The sequence below is a fragment of the Ambystoma mexicanum genome, chromosome 3p (genome assembly GCF_040938575.1).
Source record: "Ambystoma mexicanum isolate Mex_15411 chromosome 3p, UKY_AmexF1_1, whole genome shotgun sequence".
Lineage (NCBI taxonomy): Eukaryota > Metazoa > Chordata > Amphibia > Caudata > Ambystomatidae > Ambystoma > Ambystoma mexicanum.
The window spans coordinates 882323974-882342239 of NC_090925.1; the positions used below are offsets into that span (position 1 = coordinate 882323974).

The 18266-nt window shown below is 41.7% G+C and overlaps 1 protein-coding gene across 1 annotated transcript in view; it reads left to right on the forward strand.

Moving 5' to 3' along the window:
• Nucleotides 1-18266, forward strand: part of PRODH2 (proline dehydrogenase 2) — a 386146-nt gene that overhangs the window by 79811 nt on the left and 288069 nt on the right. Inside the window, exon 2 of the mRNA XM_069649889.1 lies at nt 13823-14016. Within this exon, the coding sequence (XP_069505990.1) occupies nt 13823-14016 (194 nt within the window). The remainder of the gene's footprint in view (nt 1-13822; nt 14017-18266) is intronic.

An 18266-nucleotide genomic window follows, 5' to 3' on the forward strand; every position in this document is an offset into this window, starting at 1 on the left:
CCTTGATAGAGGTCTGTGGAGGGTTAGTTTTCGTGTGTGGTGGCGAGTGCGGTATAGTAGGGTTATGACCAGGTGAGAGTTCAGAAAGTGAGGTAGGCTGCTTGGGATTCGTAGTCTGTTTGGTGAGCATTCTAGTGAGCTTTGTGAAAAGATTCGTACGATAGCTGAGTCTATCGTTTCTAGTCATGGTCAGTGGGGCTGCGTTCAGGCATGTGGTAGTGGGTACAACAAGGCGAGAACCTAGTCTTGTATTTCTAAGGGGTGTGGGACAGGGTATGCATGGTGAAGGTGGGCGGGCAAATCTGTTTATCCATTCAATTGGAGATAGTAGGTCTGGGTAAAGTGGTGTGGTTGTGTGGGCGCGGAGCAACAGGAGGAGGGTAGCCATAGTTAGAGTGGCGCCTCTAAATGTGGCCATTGTAGGTGGCTTGGCTCTGATGATGGGGGCAGTGAAGTTCATAGGTTATTAGCAAGAGTGCAGTAGTAACTACAGGTAAGGCACAACACAAATCAAATGAGGTCTATTAGCGACCATAAGGCACAGCACAAATCAAATGAGGTCTATTAGCGACCATCAGGCATAGCACAAATCAAAGGAGGTCTATTAGCGACCACAACACAGATCAAATGAGGTCTATTCGCGACCAAAGGGCACAATGCAAATCAAATGAGGTCTATTAGCGGCCATAAGGCACAACACAAATCAGGTGAGGTCTATTCGCGACCAAAGGGCACGACGCAAATCAAAAGGGTCTATTAGCGACCATAAGGCACAACACAAATCAAGTGAGGTCTATTCGCGACCAAGGGCACGACACAAATCAAAAGGGTCTATTAGCGACCGTAAGGCACAACACAAATCAAGTGAGGTCTATTCGCGACCATAAGGCACAACACAAATCAAGTGCAACACATGATGCAGTGTGGCAGCATCTAGGTCCAGAATAGTACATCGGCTGCATTAGGTGACACCTAGGTTTGGGCCAAGTAGGGTCATGGATGCAGGTGGCGCAAAAAATACAAGACATACATCAAAATATCAGGCGTGTGGAAGGCCTTCAGCAATGACAAAGCAACGAGGGGCAGGGTAGTACCATGATCAGGGTTGCGGCCTTAAGGGATGACTGCCTGATAGTGCGGGGTGCAGTTTCAGGGAGCTGATGCCTGCGCAGAATGCAGATTGAAAAAGACAAGGGTTTGTTTGAGCTACTTATAGAAGAGCATACCTACAGTAGTACGGGTTTTAAGCTCAGGTATTCACAGTTATGCAGAGTCTTACTGGTGACGGGCTCATATGCAGGAAGGCAGAGGTGTCAGTATCAGGCGAGGAGGGACTCTTAATCTGCTCTTTGACGCTCCATGTCGCAAACAGGGTGCAAACAGGGGCCTTTGTATGGGCCTTCGTGTGGCCGGCGCTTCTGCTTGCCGGCGGATGCGTGGAGAAGAAGTTGGTGCTAGTATCCTAGCAACGAGGCCTCAGCCTCGGTTTCATGCCGTACGGCGCCCGGCATAGTAAGGTCAGACGGGAGGGTCAGGCAGTGCAGGATCGAAGGAATTCTGCCCGTTAGCAGCAAAATTTCGGTGTTGCAGGTGGAGGGAGGGTGAGGTTGGGGGGTTTAGGGCTTACCCCAAAGAGAGCAGGCCTTCCGTGGCTGTCGATGCACGGTACCGTAGATGGTAGATGTGGAGGCCAAAGCACATGGTGTGCTGGAACTGCTTCCTGGATGCGGATGCTGCTGCGCATGAGGAGGGGCCCTGCCCTCTCCTCGAGGGAGCTCCTGGCTGGGCTCCAGGGGCAAACAGGGGCCTTTGTATGGGCCTTCGTGTGGCCGGCGCTTCCGATTATAGTGAATCTTGTTGTTTTCTGGGTTGTCGGTAGGGCTTTTCCTCTTTTGTTTCCCTTGCCACTTGATCCAATGATTTACTTTGGTTTGAGGGTTAAGTGGGGGCCCTTTGTTATTTCTGGTTCTTCATTGAGGAGGTTGAGTGTCGTATATGCATGTACATTGTGAGTCAGTATTCCGCTCCGTCCCCAGTCCTAGGTGATAAACAGCGTGTTTAAGTGGGTTGCTTATCTTCTTGTCCTTTAGGCATTTCTTAGTCTATTGGTGGAGGTTTCTTTTTCTCTCCCAGTGTGGGGTTGGCTTCTTTGGTTAGCCGGTTTTGAGGCTTTGTAGGAGGCTAGGTATCAGGAGACATAGCGATTTTGGTATAGAAGTCATGAAAGGTGCCTGTTATTTGTGGAGGTACTGCATTCAGTTCCCCAGAGTATTGAGGTTCTATGAAGTAGTTGGTTCAGTTCTTTGGCTTTTCTTGCTGGTACTTGTACCCTGTGCAATTCTTGTCTGGCAGTCTTTCCGTTAAGAAGGCATTTTGACTTGGTTTTTGCGATTGGAATGCAAGGAGATGTGTTCCAAATGCTGTCTGTGTGTTGTGGGCTGTGGGAGCATGTTGTCTTTCTCATGAGTGCCGTGCGGTTAAGTTGGTTACTGGAAACTGATTACACTACATCAGTGAGTGCAGTACGGTTTAGTTCCCCGTTTGTGGCAATCCATGTTGCTTCTCAATAGTCTGTTAGTATGGCAGTGGAAATGTAAGGGAGCCTTAAAGCGTTATAATAGGACAGAAGGGGAGTCCAAGGAGTGAGTATTGGGGTCTGGGTGTATCTTTGTCGAGCAACTATCAAAGTGGCCTCACCTTAATGCTCAGTGGACCCATGGGCCAGAGTAGAAGATGTTGCAGAGTAGGGCTAGGGTACCAGTTTAACAGGGAAACAGAAGACACCCTTAGCCTTTACCCTGCACTGGCTGCTCTAGGCTAACTGCAGAAATAGGTCTGGGGATGTGTCAGGTGACGGATTGTGTGAGAGGAGTGTGGAAGATGGCTGATTGTAAAGCTAATTCAGTTTTTGGCAAAACACTTAAAAGAGAGCAGGCCAAAAATCCAATACAACTAACAACACAATACTTGAGCTTTAAAAAAGAGGGGGGAAATTGAATTTCAAGTTAAAACAGTTCGAACACCTCCGGGATGGAAAAACAAACAGCAGCTCCTTGTAATACCTATCTCCTCTTTAGACAAGACATTAGGAGGGGAGGTTCTTTCACTAAACCGTGGAGTATAACATGCGTTGTTATAAGGGTCCATGTTTCCAGAGGTGTTCCGCTCTAAGGGCCAGTGAAGGGAACAAGGACTAAACTACTAAAACTGACTTATGTCATGTCAATGTGTCCCTGTCATGTGGCATGGACCAGGTCCAAGTGAGCATGGGATCCTCCACATATCTTCTCCTGGCCCAACATACACTAGCTCAGGGTGTCACCTAACCCCCGGAGTCACTGGCCTAATAGTAATTAGGTATGGGACTTCATCACTGTCACCAAATGATTTTTTCCAGCCCTGTGGACTGTGATGAGTTCCCATCTTCCACGCAGTGTTCTGTAAGGTAATGGTGTAATTGCGTTTATAGATCAGTTCATGTTGTAATCAAAATATCTCAACCAAGTGTGCCTTCAGGCTCTTAATTTACAATCAGTATGCGTTTCCTTGAACAGTATTCCTGACAATAACAAGCATTGTCAAAGCCAATAGTTTCACTCTTGTATAGACATTAGCTATGCATTTGTCAGGCACTGTCATACCATACCAGCTGTTGCCATGCTGTAGCAAGATTGCACTATCATAATGGTGCATGGAAAATGTCTCTCCCGTGTCTACACAAAAGGAAAAAACGTTGGCTTTGTCAATGCTCGTTTGTATGGCACATCGCCCTCTTTAACCTTATCAGCAAAGCTCGCTCCACTCAAATTGTTCAATAGTATTAACATTACAAAGGGACTATTTTTTAACATTTTACAAGTTTAATTTCTAGTGATCAATTACAATATGTATTTTAGTCATAATACGAATGTTACACTTGTCTTACCGAGCAAAGCACATCATCACACCTTAGAAAGCCAATATACATTATTTTCTAGTAGAAGGTTATCATTCCAAAATTGGCAGCCTTATTGTACTCTTTCAAAATCCCTCTAAGGGAAAAAGATAAATAACACCAGTGACGTTTCTAGCTGGCTTTGCAAAAAATCAAAGAGCATTTTAGAAATTTAAGAATGACCATAGATCTTTATACTTGACAAAAATGTCTGTGATAAAAGGATTGGATACTTGAATCACTAAGTACATGAAGTACAGTGGTCTTGATGCTTATTTCATTTTTCAAAACAATCATCATTTAAAAAAAAAACAACCCCATAAAACCTCAACTTTTCCCATACACTTCTCACACAGAAACCCACACAACCACCTCTACGCACAGCAATCCGCACGTACTTCACCACACCGCAACAACAGACAAACAGCACATAACCCGTATCAACAGCACATGGGAACTCTCACTGATCCGATAACCGCACTCAAGCCCAGCGCACAGTGAAAACTGAACTGAAGCTGCCAACAGGACTTCACAGCTCTCCTACTCCCACTACACCCTACTAACCCCCCACCCGTCCTCTTTCAGATCTGCCAGAGTGCTTGGGGACCACTTCCGGTGGTGACGGTGCACGGTACAATTACCTTTAACATTAACCATTGCATTAAAATATTTGTACCATTGAACCTATATATTGTATTTGTATTTGTATTTGTTTTATGTAGCGCCTTAATCCAAGACGCTTTACAGTTAACAACAAGAACTCATTAAACATGGAACAGTAGAAGCAATAACAGTAAACATGATTTATATATCATATCAATATATAAATATATTGATTTGGACAGCTTAAGGTTTTGGATCTGACGATAGAATGACCACAATATCAGCAACTCTATTGGGGTTCAAGGGCCAGCCTGAAATTTTTCCATCACCAACAGGTCTTGGGATAAGAAAGGCTGTGCGCATAGTCAGTCTCCAAAGCACAGACCTCCTCAGAGAATTATATAAATATTGCATTTATTTATTTGGGTTGTTTGTAAAGTGATTTTTTCTATAAGACAACCACAGCAGTGCGCTTAGGAGAAGGGAACAGGGACGAGTTGGAGCCAACGCAGGCGTTGGTGAGACATTACAGTGATTTAATACTATTGTGCATGTATGATTTGACTTGTTGTCCAAACGCACCTCAAATTCCTTTCTTGGCTTGTTGTCTAGATTGTTCTATTGTGAAAGTGCATCTCGTAACAAAAATTATGCACAATAATGTGGCAGTGGCATGTGCTATTTATTACTGAAATGAATATATTCATCAACATTTTTACATTGTTAATTTCATTGAATCTCCCTTGCCAAGGAAGAAAATATAATTCCTTGGTTACATTTCTCGACCTATAAATTTAAACTCTTAAACTGTGTAAAATGTTGACCAAATTCATGACTATAGCCAACAAGTGTTTCACAAAACATTTGACCATTTTCCACACATGTATGAGCTTCTTCAGGGCGATGTAAACCTATTTTTTTTAAACAAAAAAAATAAATCTGAACATAATAGTTTTGCTTGTATGAAGAGAGCTAATGCAGTATAAAATATGAGCAAATCAACTATATTGAACTATCTTACAACATTTGTTTAAAGTGAAAATCATAGTCTCTTCCTGATTAACCACAGTTAACCTGTAGAAATGGTTAGCATTGTATTTAAAATCACCATGTTTTGTTCTAAGTTATAAATACAAGAATTGTTGTCCCTACATAAATGTCAGTCAACCAGTATTATTAGAGTAATCACCACCAATTATGTGTTCTACTTTTTTCTCTTTCCACCAAAAAATCCTGACAGGATAGTATTTGCTATAAATAAAATATGTATTCTTTCAGATACTAACAACATGCTAGAAAAAGTAATTGGGAGACCCGCAAATAAACAATAAGAATTATCTGGAAATGATGCATAAATACAGGAAGGTATGTTTATTTCAAAAAATGTAACAATCTGAATTCTATCAGGATGATATAATATAGTTGGTCTGCTCATATTTTTTATTTTTCCCCATTTTTGTAAACACGTGTTGCGTGCAGTCGTGAAAGTAATAATCACACTTTACATAGTTTTCAAGCATTTGAATTTGTATGTCTAGAATTGGAACCAAGGAATTACATCTTCTTTTGTGGTAAGGGAGAGTCAATGAAATTAGCAATTGTAAAAATATTGATATGAATGTGAGATGTTATTTCAAGTAGACAAACTAGACATTAACTTGTGAAATATCTAGGCACTTTGTCAATCTCTGCAGCAATGTATGTCAACTTAAACAGCAATGATAGCATCAAAGTGAGTGAACTAAAAATTAATATAATTGGGCGCAACCAACTCTGAATTCCACCTGTACCTTTACCCCGTTGTGAAATTGCTCTGATTGCTTAGCAGCAGTAATCCTTACTCATGGCCCTACTCTTCTTCGTCACAGTACCTTTGACAAAACAGGCAGTTTTCATTTATTTGGCAAATATAACCTAAATACTAACTTAAAAGAGGAAATGCATGAGGTTCGAAAACTCAAAGTAATGGTGGCCAACCTAACCAGCAAAGTCACAGAGTATGGGGAGCAGCTATCTAGGATACACAGCCAGTAAACATATTCATCAACCCCCTGCCCGCCCCCCTACCACCTGCAATTCCAGTAGGGCAGGCTTTTAAGCAGGTGATGGTCAAAGGGCCATCTTCGATACAGCACCAGATCAAGGCTAGCAGTCTTATTGGGGAGAGAGTGTTGACCCCAGCCAAGTCTGCAGGGGTGGAGAAAGACACTGAATGGGCAGAATTAATAACATACACTATTAATAAGCACACGTCTACACATCCGCCAAGGTGCAATGGCAAAAGCCAGGTATAACCAATTGTCCAATTTTAATCGACCTAGTCACATGACTATGGCCAGCAAACAAGGTGGGGCAGAAAGTGGTGCATCTATCTACATGTGTAACATACCCAAACTAAGAATAGGATCTTATGAGAACAGAGAGATGTTTATTAATAAGAGCATTAATTGGGTATGTTATGTTAGAAGATTAGAAGATGTACTGCTGTCATAAGAGGGGGTATTATCACGTTAAACAAAGGGACTATGCACAATGGCCAAATAGATTGTATTCAACTGACATTGAAAGATAAGATCCTGGTTGAGGGGTTATTAGCAATTGAATCTAGATCCTATCCTATCCCCCTGCTGGAACACTGACCTCGCTGAGGCCCTTCCCCCTAGTGGGTGGCCACAAAGAACCCCTAAACAACCGCTGACTGAGTTAGGTTTAATTTCTCATCAAAGGGTGAGGATCTAGAAGAGGTAGATTGACCAGTTTCTCCCCCAGCCCAGAAGCCCCGACTAAATCAAAGGGAATGAGGGTGCTGCTATGGAATTCTGTCGGGATTGAAAGGCAACTGACAGACCTAGACTGGATGGGCTTAATTTATAGCAGTAAGAGCATATGCATCCAGGAAACTTGGGCCTAATCACCAGTCGAAGTTCAAAGTTTCAAGGCATTCAATGTCCCAGTGACGAAGGGCGCTATATGGAGCACATAGGAGGGGTTATTGACTCTAATAGTGGTAGACTCTGGGTGTGAAACAGAGATGAGTAATCAGAGTACTCCAGACTTGCAAATGGTAATTGGTAAAAACAGGGATTGGCATATCTTTCTTGTGTTCAATTTGTATAATAGGCCCTATGGGACAACCCCTTTGAGTACTCTAACACTCCTGCAGGAATTAATAACCAGCCAGGACCACATGACAAAGGGGAAGCACCATATTATAGTTGGGGGGTGATTTCAACTTACAATTTGAACCCCTGAAAGAACTGGAAGGACTACGGGACGGGGTGGATCTGGAGTGGGACATCCCTGCCTTAGAGGCTAATTATCTGCCATGAGCACACAAACATACACTAGCTTCAGCCTGAATATTGCAAGGGTCAATCTAAGAGCATGTTATGGTAGATGCAGTGGCGACCACCTTGGTAGGAATACATTTTTTGGGTCTGAGCGTTCTTCAAGGATTGATTTCATTCCTGTACTACTGAGTGACTGGGAATTTGTTGAGGAGTTTACTGTTACCGATCATAGATAAAGTTACCATAAACTCCTCATGTTGCTAGTGAGATTAATTGTGGGTCTTGTGAAATGCATGTGCCAACTGTACCGATCACGATTACTGGGAATGCCAGGTGTGTTGTTAAATGGGACCAACTAGAGGCAGCTGGGCTTAAATATACCATCTATAAACGGCTCTGATAAGCATAGAGAGTATTTGTGGGAGGGATTTAATTATTAGTGAGGTTCTGGCTGAGTTTGATTGCCAGGTTTCTGGTATTGGCCACCCTTTTCACAAAACCTGCAAACGAGATAAAGCGGAAAGGGGTGAAAAAGAATGTCTGGTTTGATGACGAGTGCAGGTTGGCCAAGAGAGCTCTGTCACAATGCCTTGTCGCTAAAGGCAGAGTGAACAAAGAGGAGTTACGTTCCTGCAGAACTAATTACAAGAATGATATCTGGGAGAAAATGGAGGACATTTGTAAAGTTAAATGGGATGATCTTCTAGAGGCAACTGCCAGGAGAGATGCTAAAACATTTTGGGCCCTGGTTTCTGATAATAAGGGGATCAATGATAATGGGCTTCAATGTCATATCCCTCCTGAGGATTGGTTTAATAGTTTTTGTGGGTTATGAGGATGGTGTGGTTAGAGAATGTGAGAACGATGAGGGTCTTTTTGAAAAATGTCCAGCGTCAAACTGGTAGAAGTTAAGAGTGCAATCTTGAACTTTAAGAGCCAGAAAGCTCTTGGCCCAGACAGGATACCAGTGACTTGTTGAAAGACGAGCCAGATATCTGGGCACCCATTCCAATGAGATTGTTCCAATCAGTGGTTAAACTCAATAAAGTCCCCAATTCTTGGCAAACCACTGAAACAGTGCTAGTGTATGAAAAAAGTGGGAGGGAGAAGCCTGGTAACTACAAACCTATCTCCCTACTTGATGCCACTGGAGGAATCTTTGCTAAGGTTGTTCTAAAGTAGTTTCAGAAGTGGGTGATCTTGGAAAAAAACAATCTCTCATCTTCAGGCTGGGTTTCAGCAAGGGACAAGCACTATCGATCAATGCTTCCGCTTGTCCCTTGTTTTACAAATATATACTGTGCTGAAGAGGATCAGGGTACACATGCTTTTTGAGGACGTCCAGACTACCTTCAACTGTGTTCCTAAAAAACAGTTGCGGTGGGTTATATTAAAGGGGGGTGGGGGGTCTGCGAAACTGGAACTACTAATGAGCCCGCTCTAGTCTAATAACACGGTGGTGGTGTGGTGGGGGCTTGGAGGAGAAACTACAAACCAGTTTAGGGGGGACAGGGGCGTGCAGCAAGGCTGTGTCCTTGCCCCGGTCCTGTTCTGCCTCTACATTAATGAGGTCATTTTGGAGTTTACGATGAAATGTCAGCATGGCAGGCTCTAGCCCCCCAAGCTAGGCACTGAACATTTTCCGCCAATATCCTTTGCCGATGATGCAGTGCTTCTGGCAACATCACCTTTGTGGATAAGGCGCGGCCTGGAATGTTTTGTCGCCAAATGCTCTCAATTAGGCTTGACACTAAACGAGAGCAAGACTAAAGTACTGTTTTTTTAGACAAAAGAGATCAAGGTATTTTGCATGCCTCATGAAGGTAGATGGGTCCAACCTTGAGCAAGTCACCTATTATGATTACCTGGGAGTTAGATTCACAGACACTGGGGCATGGACTACACAGGTAGAAAAATCACGGTTATTCTGGAGAAATAAAACAGTGGCAGGCTCAAAAAGTTCTTTGTAGATCATGATGAAAGAGCTGCGCCCCCCACTATTAATATCTATACAATTCAGACTGCCTCTGCAGCTGTTTAGGGAGCCGAGATATGGAGGTACGCTAATTGCCAGAAACTGGAGATTGTGGAAAACCTGTTTTTAAAAAATGTTATTGAGGCTCGCAAGAAGTTTTCCAAATGCCCCCCTGTTGATGGAATGTGGCCTGGAACCGATAGTCTCATAGAAGCCTGGAAACCTGTATTTTATTGGATACGACTATGGGTGATGCCAGAGTTCGAGAAATCTCGAGAGGCCCTTATTAATTTTCTCAGTTATCCAGTAGGGTCTTCAATTCCATGGGTTAAACATGTCAAGCATCAGCTAAGTGTGTTAGGCCTGAGAGATACGTGGCAGAAGACAGAGAACTTTCCACACTGCACCAAAGAAAAGGTTACATTTGCTTTTAAACAGGCCATGTATGAATTTCTTATAAGCTCCTGTTTAGGACTAAAGTCGGGACTGGAATATCTATCATTGAAAACAGATCAAATATGGGATAGGTTTCTGAAATTATAAATTATTTATTTGATGTTATTGCCCAGCTGGATCTACTAGGAAGACTTGCCAATGTTACAAGACTTAAAGGAATAGTGCGCTCAGAAATATTATTGGCTAAAATGATAGGCAATAGTTTAAAACATAGTTTAAACATATTTTGAATGACAGTTCCTATGTAAAAACTTTGAGCAAACAAGGCTCAAAGCATTTACATGGGAGCATCCATTTTGCCATTTCAGGCAGCCTCCTCAGCTCTGCCCTGGCGGCACTAAACAAGCAGCAAAAGCCCCCTATTGTGAGCTTTTGCTTACTGGAGCCAGAGCAGAGCTGAGGAGGCTCCCTTCACTTTCATTGTAAGTTTTTGGTGCTCCCCAAGCCCAGGGAAGCACCGAAGATGTAAAATGAAGACAAAAAGTTGCGGAGCGTCAATTAAAAATACAACGTTGTTGTATTTGTGATTGCTGTGGTTGGAAAACCACAAAAATCATAAATACAATGTGGCGGCTTTCGTGTGGAGTCTCCTGGGCTCCCCCAACCCCGAGGGAGTCCAGGAGACTCCAAGCGAAAACCGCCACATTCAGAATAACTACGTTGTTGTATTTGTAAATACTGCGGCATTTACAAATACAACAACGTTGTATTTCTCACTGCGGCAGCTTTCGCTTGGAGTCTCCTGGACTCCCTCAGGGTTGGGGAGTCCAGGAGACTCCACCCGAAAGCCGCCGTAGTGAGAAGCACTGTGGCATTTCAAAACACACCCGCGTTGTGTTTCTGCCTGCAGCGGCTTTCACTTTGGGTCTCCCGGGCTCCCCGGGGGAGCCCCGGAGACCCAAAGTGAAAGCTGCTTCAGGCAGAAACACTGCAGCATGGAAACACAACCGCGTTGTGTTTCTGCCTGCCTTGGTTTTCACTTTGAGTCTCCTGGGCTCACACAGGCGAGCCCGGGAGACCCAAAGTGATAGCCATGGCAGGCAGAAACACAACGCGGTTGTGTTTCAAAAACACTGCAGTTTTTCTTTCTAAGTTTCTCGGGCTCCTCCGGCTCGGAGGAGCGCGAGAAACTTAGAAAGAAACCCGCACCATTTTTAAATACAACAACGTTGTATTTATGTTTGCGGTAGCTTCAGCTTGGAGCCCACGGGGCTCCAAGCTGAAGCTACCGAAAACATAAATACAATGTTTTAAAAGCTGCAGTTTTCTTTCTAAGTTTTCCAGGCTCCTCCAGCCCGGAAAACGTAGAAATAAACCACAGCTAGTGCTTATTTAAAAAAAAGAAATAAGCACTTATCGAGATGCAGCTTTCCTGCCTGCAGTCTCTGGTCTCCGTCCTCCGGCACCAATGAAGCAAAAGCCACCCAGTGGTAGCTTTTATTTATTACAGCTGGCTGGCTTTTGCTTCATTAGTGCTGCAAGGGCAAGAACAGGCGGCATCCATTTCACGAAATGGATGCCTCCTAGTGCTTCCCATTTTAAAGTTTGAGCTTCATTTGCTCAATACTTTAAATAGGGACTTATAGAAAAAATATTTTTAAGATATATTTTTGATTATTGGCCATCTTTTTAGCCAATAATATTTCTGAGCGTACTATTCTTTTAACTGTGAAGAAATGAATTGTACATTTTTTATATACATAATGTTTGATTGTTAATGTTATGTTTGTTTGGTTGAAATTCAATGAATATGTAAATACAAAAAGAAAACAGATCAAGGAGCTGAAAAATATTTAGATCTGATCTCGCCGACATATGCACGCACATTGTTCATGGAGATCAGGACTGGTACTCTTAGCACTGTAAAATTCACCAGAGGCTGGGAAGCTAGTAATTCGGAATCGTGAATGCTGTGTGACGCATGCTGAGGGACATTCAAGCACATCCTGTTATTCTGTAATATGATGACCTAATAAGACTGTATTTATTGCATCTGTTTAAGAAAACTGCATCACTCATGTCTCTAAGTTCTAGCTTTATGCTAATCAACTGTATCACATATTTTGTGGCAAGATTTATTTATCGAGCCTGTTCATGTAGAAAATTCATGATTGAGCAATTGAATAATGCCTGTCTTCTTGGACATTATTTTAACTCTGTTAGAACTTTTTAGATATATATCTGTATGTATTGTTGGTCCTTTTAGAATATTGTTGTGTTTTATGTATGGATAATGTACCCTGGATGACATGTATAATTATTTATTGTGATTATGTTGGACTTTGTGCTGAAGCCATAACGCTGAATAAAGCAAATGCATATTCTTTGCAAAAGCTGTGGTAATACACAGTGTAACCAGATAAACAGATAACGGGTTACCATCACTTCCAATCCCACCTGCCTCCCTTGGATGTTCCAACTAAAATTGCAATGGATCATAAAATAAGTATAGTGCTTGACATTACATTTCTAGTTAGCCACAAAAATGCATATAATGAACCAATAATATGACACAAAATAAAATAAAATGCAAGATTCATACATAACTGGCACAAGGAAAATTCTCTTATTCAATAAATGTAAAAATCAATATATTATTTTAAAAATAATATTCTTTGGAGAAAAACAAATGTAATATTTAGTGTCATATTTTGATTTTGAGTGCCTATTGTCACCATGTTAAGTGATATACATGTCCTGAATACTACTCTCTTACAATCTCCTGGGGAACCTTTTTTGAACATTAATGTGACTGACGAATCTCATGGGCTCAATTGAATATCACCAGATTTCCTGACCGACACAGAGAACCGCCCAGGAATTTGGAAAGGGCAGGCCATTTTCACTCTTAGAGCGCACTACAGTTACATTTGCACGGTGAAAAAGGTACTCCAGTGGCAACATATATTACATGTAAGAAAACTGGACTTTTGTTCCCAGGGCTTGTTTTACAAGGGCAGGATGCTGCCCCCTTTGAAGAAAGGAGCCCTAGGACAAGCACTGCAACTGCCTGGGTAACAGAATGTGGATCGAGAGGTTCTTTCAGGAAAGAAAAAGGAGCACACAGTTCCTCTGGAGCCACTAGTCAGCTGTGGTAGAGCACATGCGAATGGTATCAGTTTTGCCAGCCGTAGATACTCCCAATGAAAGAAAACAGGGACTACAAATACCCTCCAACAAAAATAGGAACCAACAAACTCGTAGAAGCCTGCTCCACGCCTCCACCCACGCGCTTTCCACAGATGTGCTTGTATAAATGGTACCGGCAGAGCAGTGCCACGGGATAGAGCTCTAACATTATTACTGCATGATCTGAGGAGAACTTTGAAATAAAAATGCATCTTTTAATGGATTACAAAAAAGATATTTGTTTGAGAATTCAAATATGTGTTTACTTGCCCAAAAATACCCCCATGTGTACTGACAATTTCTCTTTTAATCCCTAAATAATGATTTTACTGCCAACTTAAAAAAAGGAGCAGAGCACTCACATCAAAAAATTATCTATAGCCCTGTCTCTTGCTCCCAGACTCATCCCACTCTCCCCTTTTTTTCTGGCCGTAGCTAATGACCTTCAGCCGTCGGATCATGGGCCGACGTCTTTTTGAGGCGACCATTCGGGCCTCTGTGTACCGGCAATTTGTGGCTGGTGAGTCGCTGACAGAAATCCAGGAGTGTATGAACAAGCTCAAGATGCTTGGAATTCGACCCATGCTGGCAGTGCCTATTGAGGAGGATGTTGGAGCCGAAAACACAGGGTGAGTTCTCTGAGCCTGACATTGTGACCTGCTCTTGCATCTTGGCCTGCACTGAATTCTTCCTCACACCTTTTCCTCATTGACACTCTCTCTCTCAGTCTTGTATTACAGTAAGTGCTTTGGGCTTTTGTCTGTTCTACATTAGGTTGATTTCAGGGATTGAATCATATGATCTCAGAATCCTGTGACATCATCCACAGGTTTTTATAGGGGTGCAGGCATTTTAAATGCGGGCCTTCTGGAAATGGGGTATCTCTAGGCAACCATATGATCATCATTGGGAGTGTCTGTGTGGCCCTCACTGGACTTTGTGTGCAAGACACTCAGATATTCTTTTGCCTTTGAGTTTGTGGTGGAGCATCACTGATGTTAGGAAGGAGAATACCTGAGGTGCTTCGGGTGTTTCTTTTGAGGCATCTTGAGATATGTGGTATCCTCTGGTTTGTTTTGGAGAGTGTCTGCAATTTCTATTTGGGGCATCTCCGTAGATTCTTCTGTGTAAACTTTGCGGAGATTTGAATTGTGTTAATCTTTTTGATTTCTTTTTGGGCAAGTTCATGGTTTATTTATTTTTATTTTTTATTTTTTATTTATTGTGTTTGGTTTATACAAACCTATACAATCATTTTTTGTACAGAAGAATCAAAAAGAAATTATTACAATTTATACAATTTTATTTAAACAATGATGTAAAAAAGAAAGATGGAACAAATTAAAACATGGATCATAGTAGAACATTTGTTAAAAATCACATTAAACATAAAAGAAAAGGAAAACAGTGTTTAAAAACTAACTTTCGTATAAAAATAAACAAAATTAAACAACACCTCAATTTTGGTTCTTTCTCTTCATATTACGCATGGTAAAAATTCATTTAAATTTGAGTCAATAATTGTCAAGAGCTCAATCAACTTTAAAGTAAAGGAAAGACTTGTGCTACCCATGCATTGGTTCCAAAGTGATTCCATACTAATACTTGACTGGCTCTGAACATCGAGATCAAAAATTGTTAGGCGGAATGATGCAAAGAAAGGACAGTAAATAACTATGTGTTTGAGTGTTTCATCTGCCTCTACAATACCACAGAAACGGCACAAGATTGAGCAATTTGTTACGGTCTTTCTATTCCAGTTTTTGGTTTTTACAAGTGTACGAAACTGGTTTAGGCGGAAACGAAGCAAGATTTTCCTACCTAAGGCAGAAGGAAATTGAATTAAATAAAAGGATCGATCTCCCCATTTCCTTCGAAACCTGTTATATTCTGAATAGGATGGGTAAATTCCCATCATATCAGTCAAAGTGCACCAATGATAAAGGTCACATTTTTTTTCTGTGCAGGAAGATGCAGAGTCATGCTTTTTGGAGTTTCATTGATTGAATCCAAAATGGAATTCAATTTATTAGTGGCAGTTTTCAGCGAACGGATACACGGGTTGTCCAGTAATTTATTGAGCTCAACATATAAAGTGTTTTTAGGTGGATCAACCATCTTAATATAGTTTTTTATGTTCCGCCAGTTTCTTTTTGCGGATAACGGGAGCAAATTAATTTCGTGGCAAATGAATACATTTTGGATAGATTGAGCTAAACCCAATGTAGACTTCCACAATTTGCCCTGAAGTATGTCAAGAAAGGAAGCAATGTCGTATAGACACATGTCTAAGGGGTATAGGAGACATGGTTCAACTTTGAGCAGGAAAAACTGAAGAAGAGGCAATAAAGAAAATAAACAATATTTATGATATATGATTTTCATTTGTGAGGACAATGTTTTCGCTTTATTATTGAGGAAAGTTTGCCACATGCGTAAAGAATACGAGTCGGTCAACGGATAACCTAAATAGCGAATAGAATAAGAGTAGGAAAGAGCGGCGCCTTGTAGGAACCATGAGTGAGAATTTGTTTACTTTGCAACGGCCTTGAAAAAAAGTTAGAATGAAAGATTTCGCAGGATTGACTGTAAGATTGAGATTATTTGCGAAATCTGCAAACAAATCAAGTTTTTTTGGAGGCCAAAGGGGTACGATCAAATAATAACAAATCATCTGCGAAGGCAATCCAATTGAGCCTAATGGGCCCCAATTTGGCTGGGAAGACGATCTGGTCTTTCCAGAGTGAATCTATGCCCTGCAGGTACAAATTAAAAAGGACTGCTGCCATGTTGCAGCCTTGCTTCACACCAATTTCGGTGCTGATAGAATTTGTGAGCGCACCGTTACGATTTAAGCGTATACGGTACGTCGTATGAAGGTGCAACAAGGCAATCAAAGTTACCAAAGAGTGGGGGATGCCAAGATCGATCAATTTGGCCGAGAGAAGTTCTCGAATTACACTGTCGAAAGCTGACGTCAAATCCAAGCTGGCCATGTAAACAGGCCCCATATGCGAACTAGCAATTTGTGCTTGAAGATGCGCTAGGATCGTGGCATTGAGAGGACAGCCAATATATTTTCTGAAGCCTACCTGATAGATAGACAGTAGGTTGTTTTGCACAATAAAGGCTTGTAGTTCCTGCAGAAGTAGTAGTGAAAAGATCTTAGAAGATGCATCAGTAAGCGCAATTGGACGATAATTACAAGGAAGCTCAGGTGGACCTTTCTTGTAAATAGGAATTATATGTGCTGAATACCACGACGATGGGATGAGGCCAGTTTGAAGAATCAGGTCAAAACGGATCTTCAATAAATGTGCCCAGAAAATGGGATCCGATTTGTATACGCATGGAGGAAGCCCATCGGGGCCGGGCGCTTTAGAGTTGTTAAGTTTGCCGATTGCATCAGTGATGTCGTCGATGGTCCATCTAGAGGTCGTACTACAAGTGACCTCTGGGTGGCTACCTTTAATAAAGACAAAACGATCAGGCAACTGGAATTTCAGCTTGATGTAGTTGGTCCAAACATCAGCAGAAATTACAGATTGAGGATCAGAGTGCTGGGCAGATTTAATGGAGCGCAGTAACGACCATGTTTATCTAGTGTCGTGTTTCAACAGATGGTAAATCATATTTTCGTTATCGGCAACATGCATAGAGATTTTCAAAAATTTGATTTTATTTTTGTAAGTTTGCTTGATTTTGTTAATCACTGATGTTATTGAGATAGCATGGGACCCGGAACCTATTGTCTCTTTAATGGAGCAATTTTTTTCTCTTTTTAGTTCAGCTACTGAAGCATTGTATTTATGAGCATGACTCAAATTAGGTAAAACCGTGGGCCGAGTGTGCAAGGCGATTTCCATTAAGTGAAATTGTATGCGTTTCACGTTGTTAAGTTCTATTTTGGATAGAGAAAAAGAAGAGTCCCCAAGATGAGTAACAACATTATGATCAGCAGCAATCCTGTTCAAAAGATTCCAACAAAGTTTCGAACTCCAACGAACAGACAAAAACTGTCTATCAGGCTCTATAAGGGTTAGGCTAGGAGTCGCAGCAAATCGGGCAAATGGTAGGTGGACAATTAAACTAATTAGCATATGATCACCGAATTTTGGATTAGAAATAGTGACCGAATCAATAATTGGGTATAAGCAGGAGGAAATAAAAAAAAACAATCAATGATTTGCACTTGCCTCTGTGCCAAGTATAATTGTATGGATTAAGAATCACAGGGGCTGGTTGAATATCCCATTCTAGGAAAAAGTCTAACCAAATTTGCCCGTTTCTTGCGGCAGAGACAGAGTAATTGGGAGCCAGACCCTTTTTACTTTGTAAGACATCGTAGCAAAAGGCATTAAAATCACCACCAACAATTATTTTTAACAATGGATTGAGCGCTATTGCAGTTTCCAATACTAAATTTACTTCATCTATAAAAGCATCGAGAGTTGAAGTCAATCTATTCCAGTAGACACAGATCAGCAAAAAGACAGTATTGGGCAAATCATCAGGGGTTAGCTCAACAGCCAAAAGACCATGGGTACAGTTTATGTACTTAGCAGCACATTTACACAAGGTATTTATCAAGATGGCTATCCCTCCTGAGGGTCGCCCCAACGAACCATGCAAAGCCTCATGTGAAAAAACATGGTAACCCTCAATTGTGAATGGAGATCGACACATGGTTTCCTGTAGGAAAACAACGTCTGGCAGAGGACCACTTTCTTTGATAATCCAAGCTCTAAAGTTGTTTAAGCCACATGGATTCCATGAGACGATTAATAACTATTCAGAGCTAAGAGTGTCCTAACAGACCAGTATTTGGATTTGAGGGAGCCAAAGTAGAGCCAAGTGATTGAATACCCTTGAGGGCGGA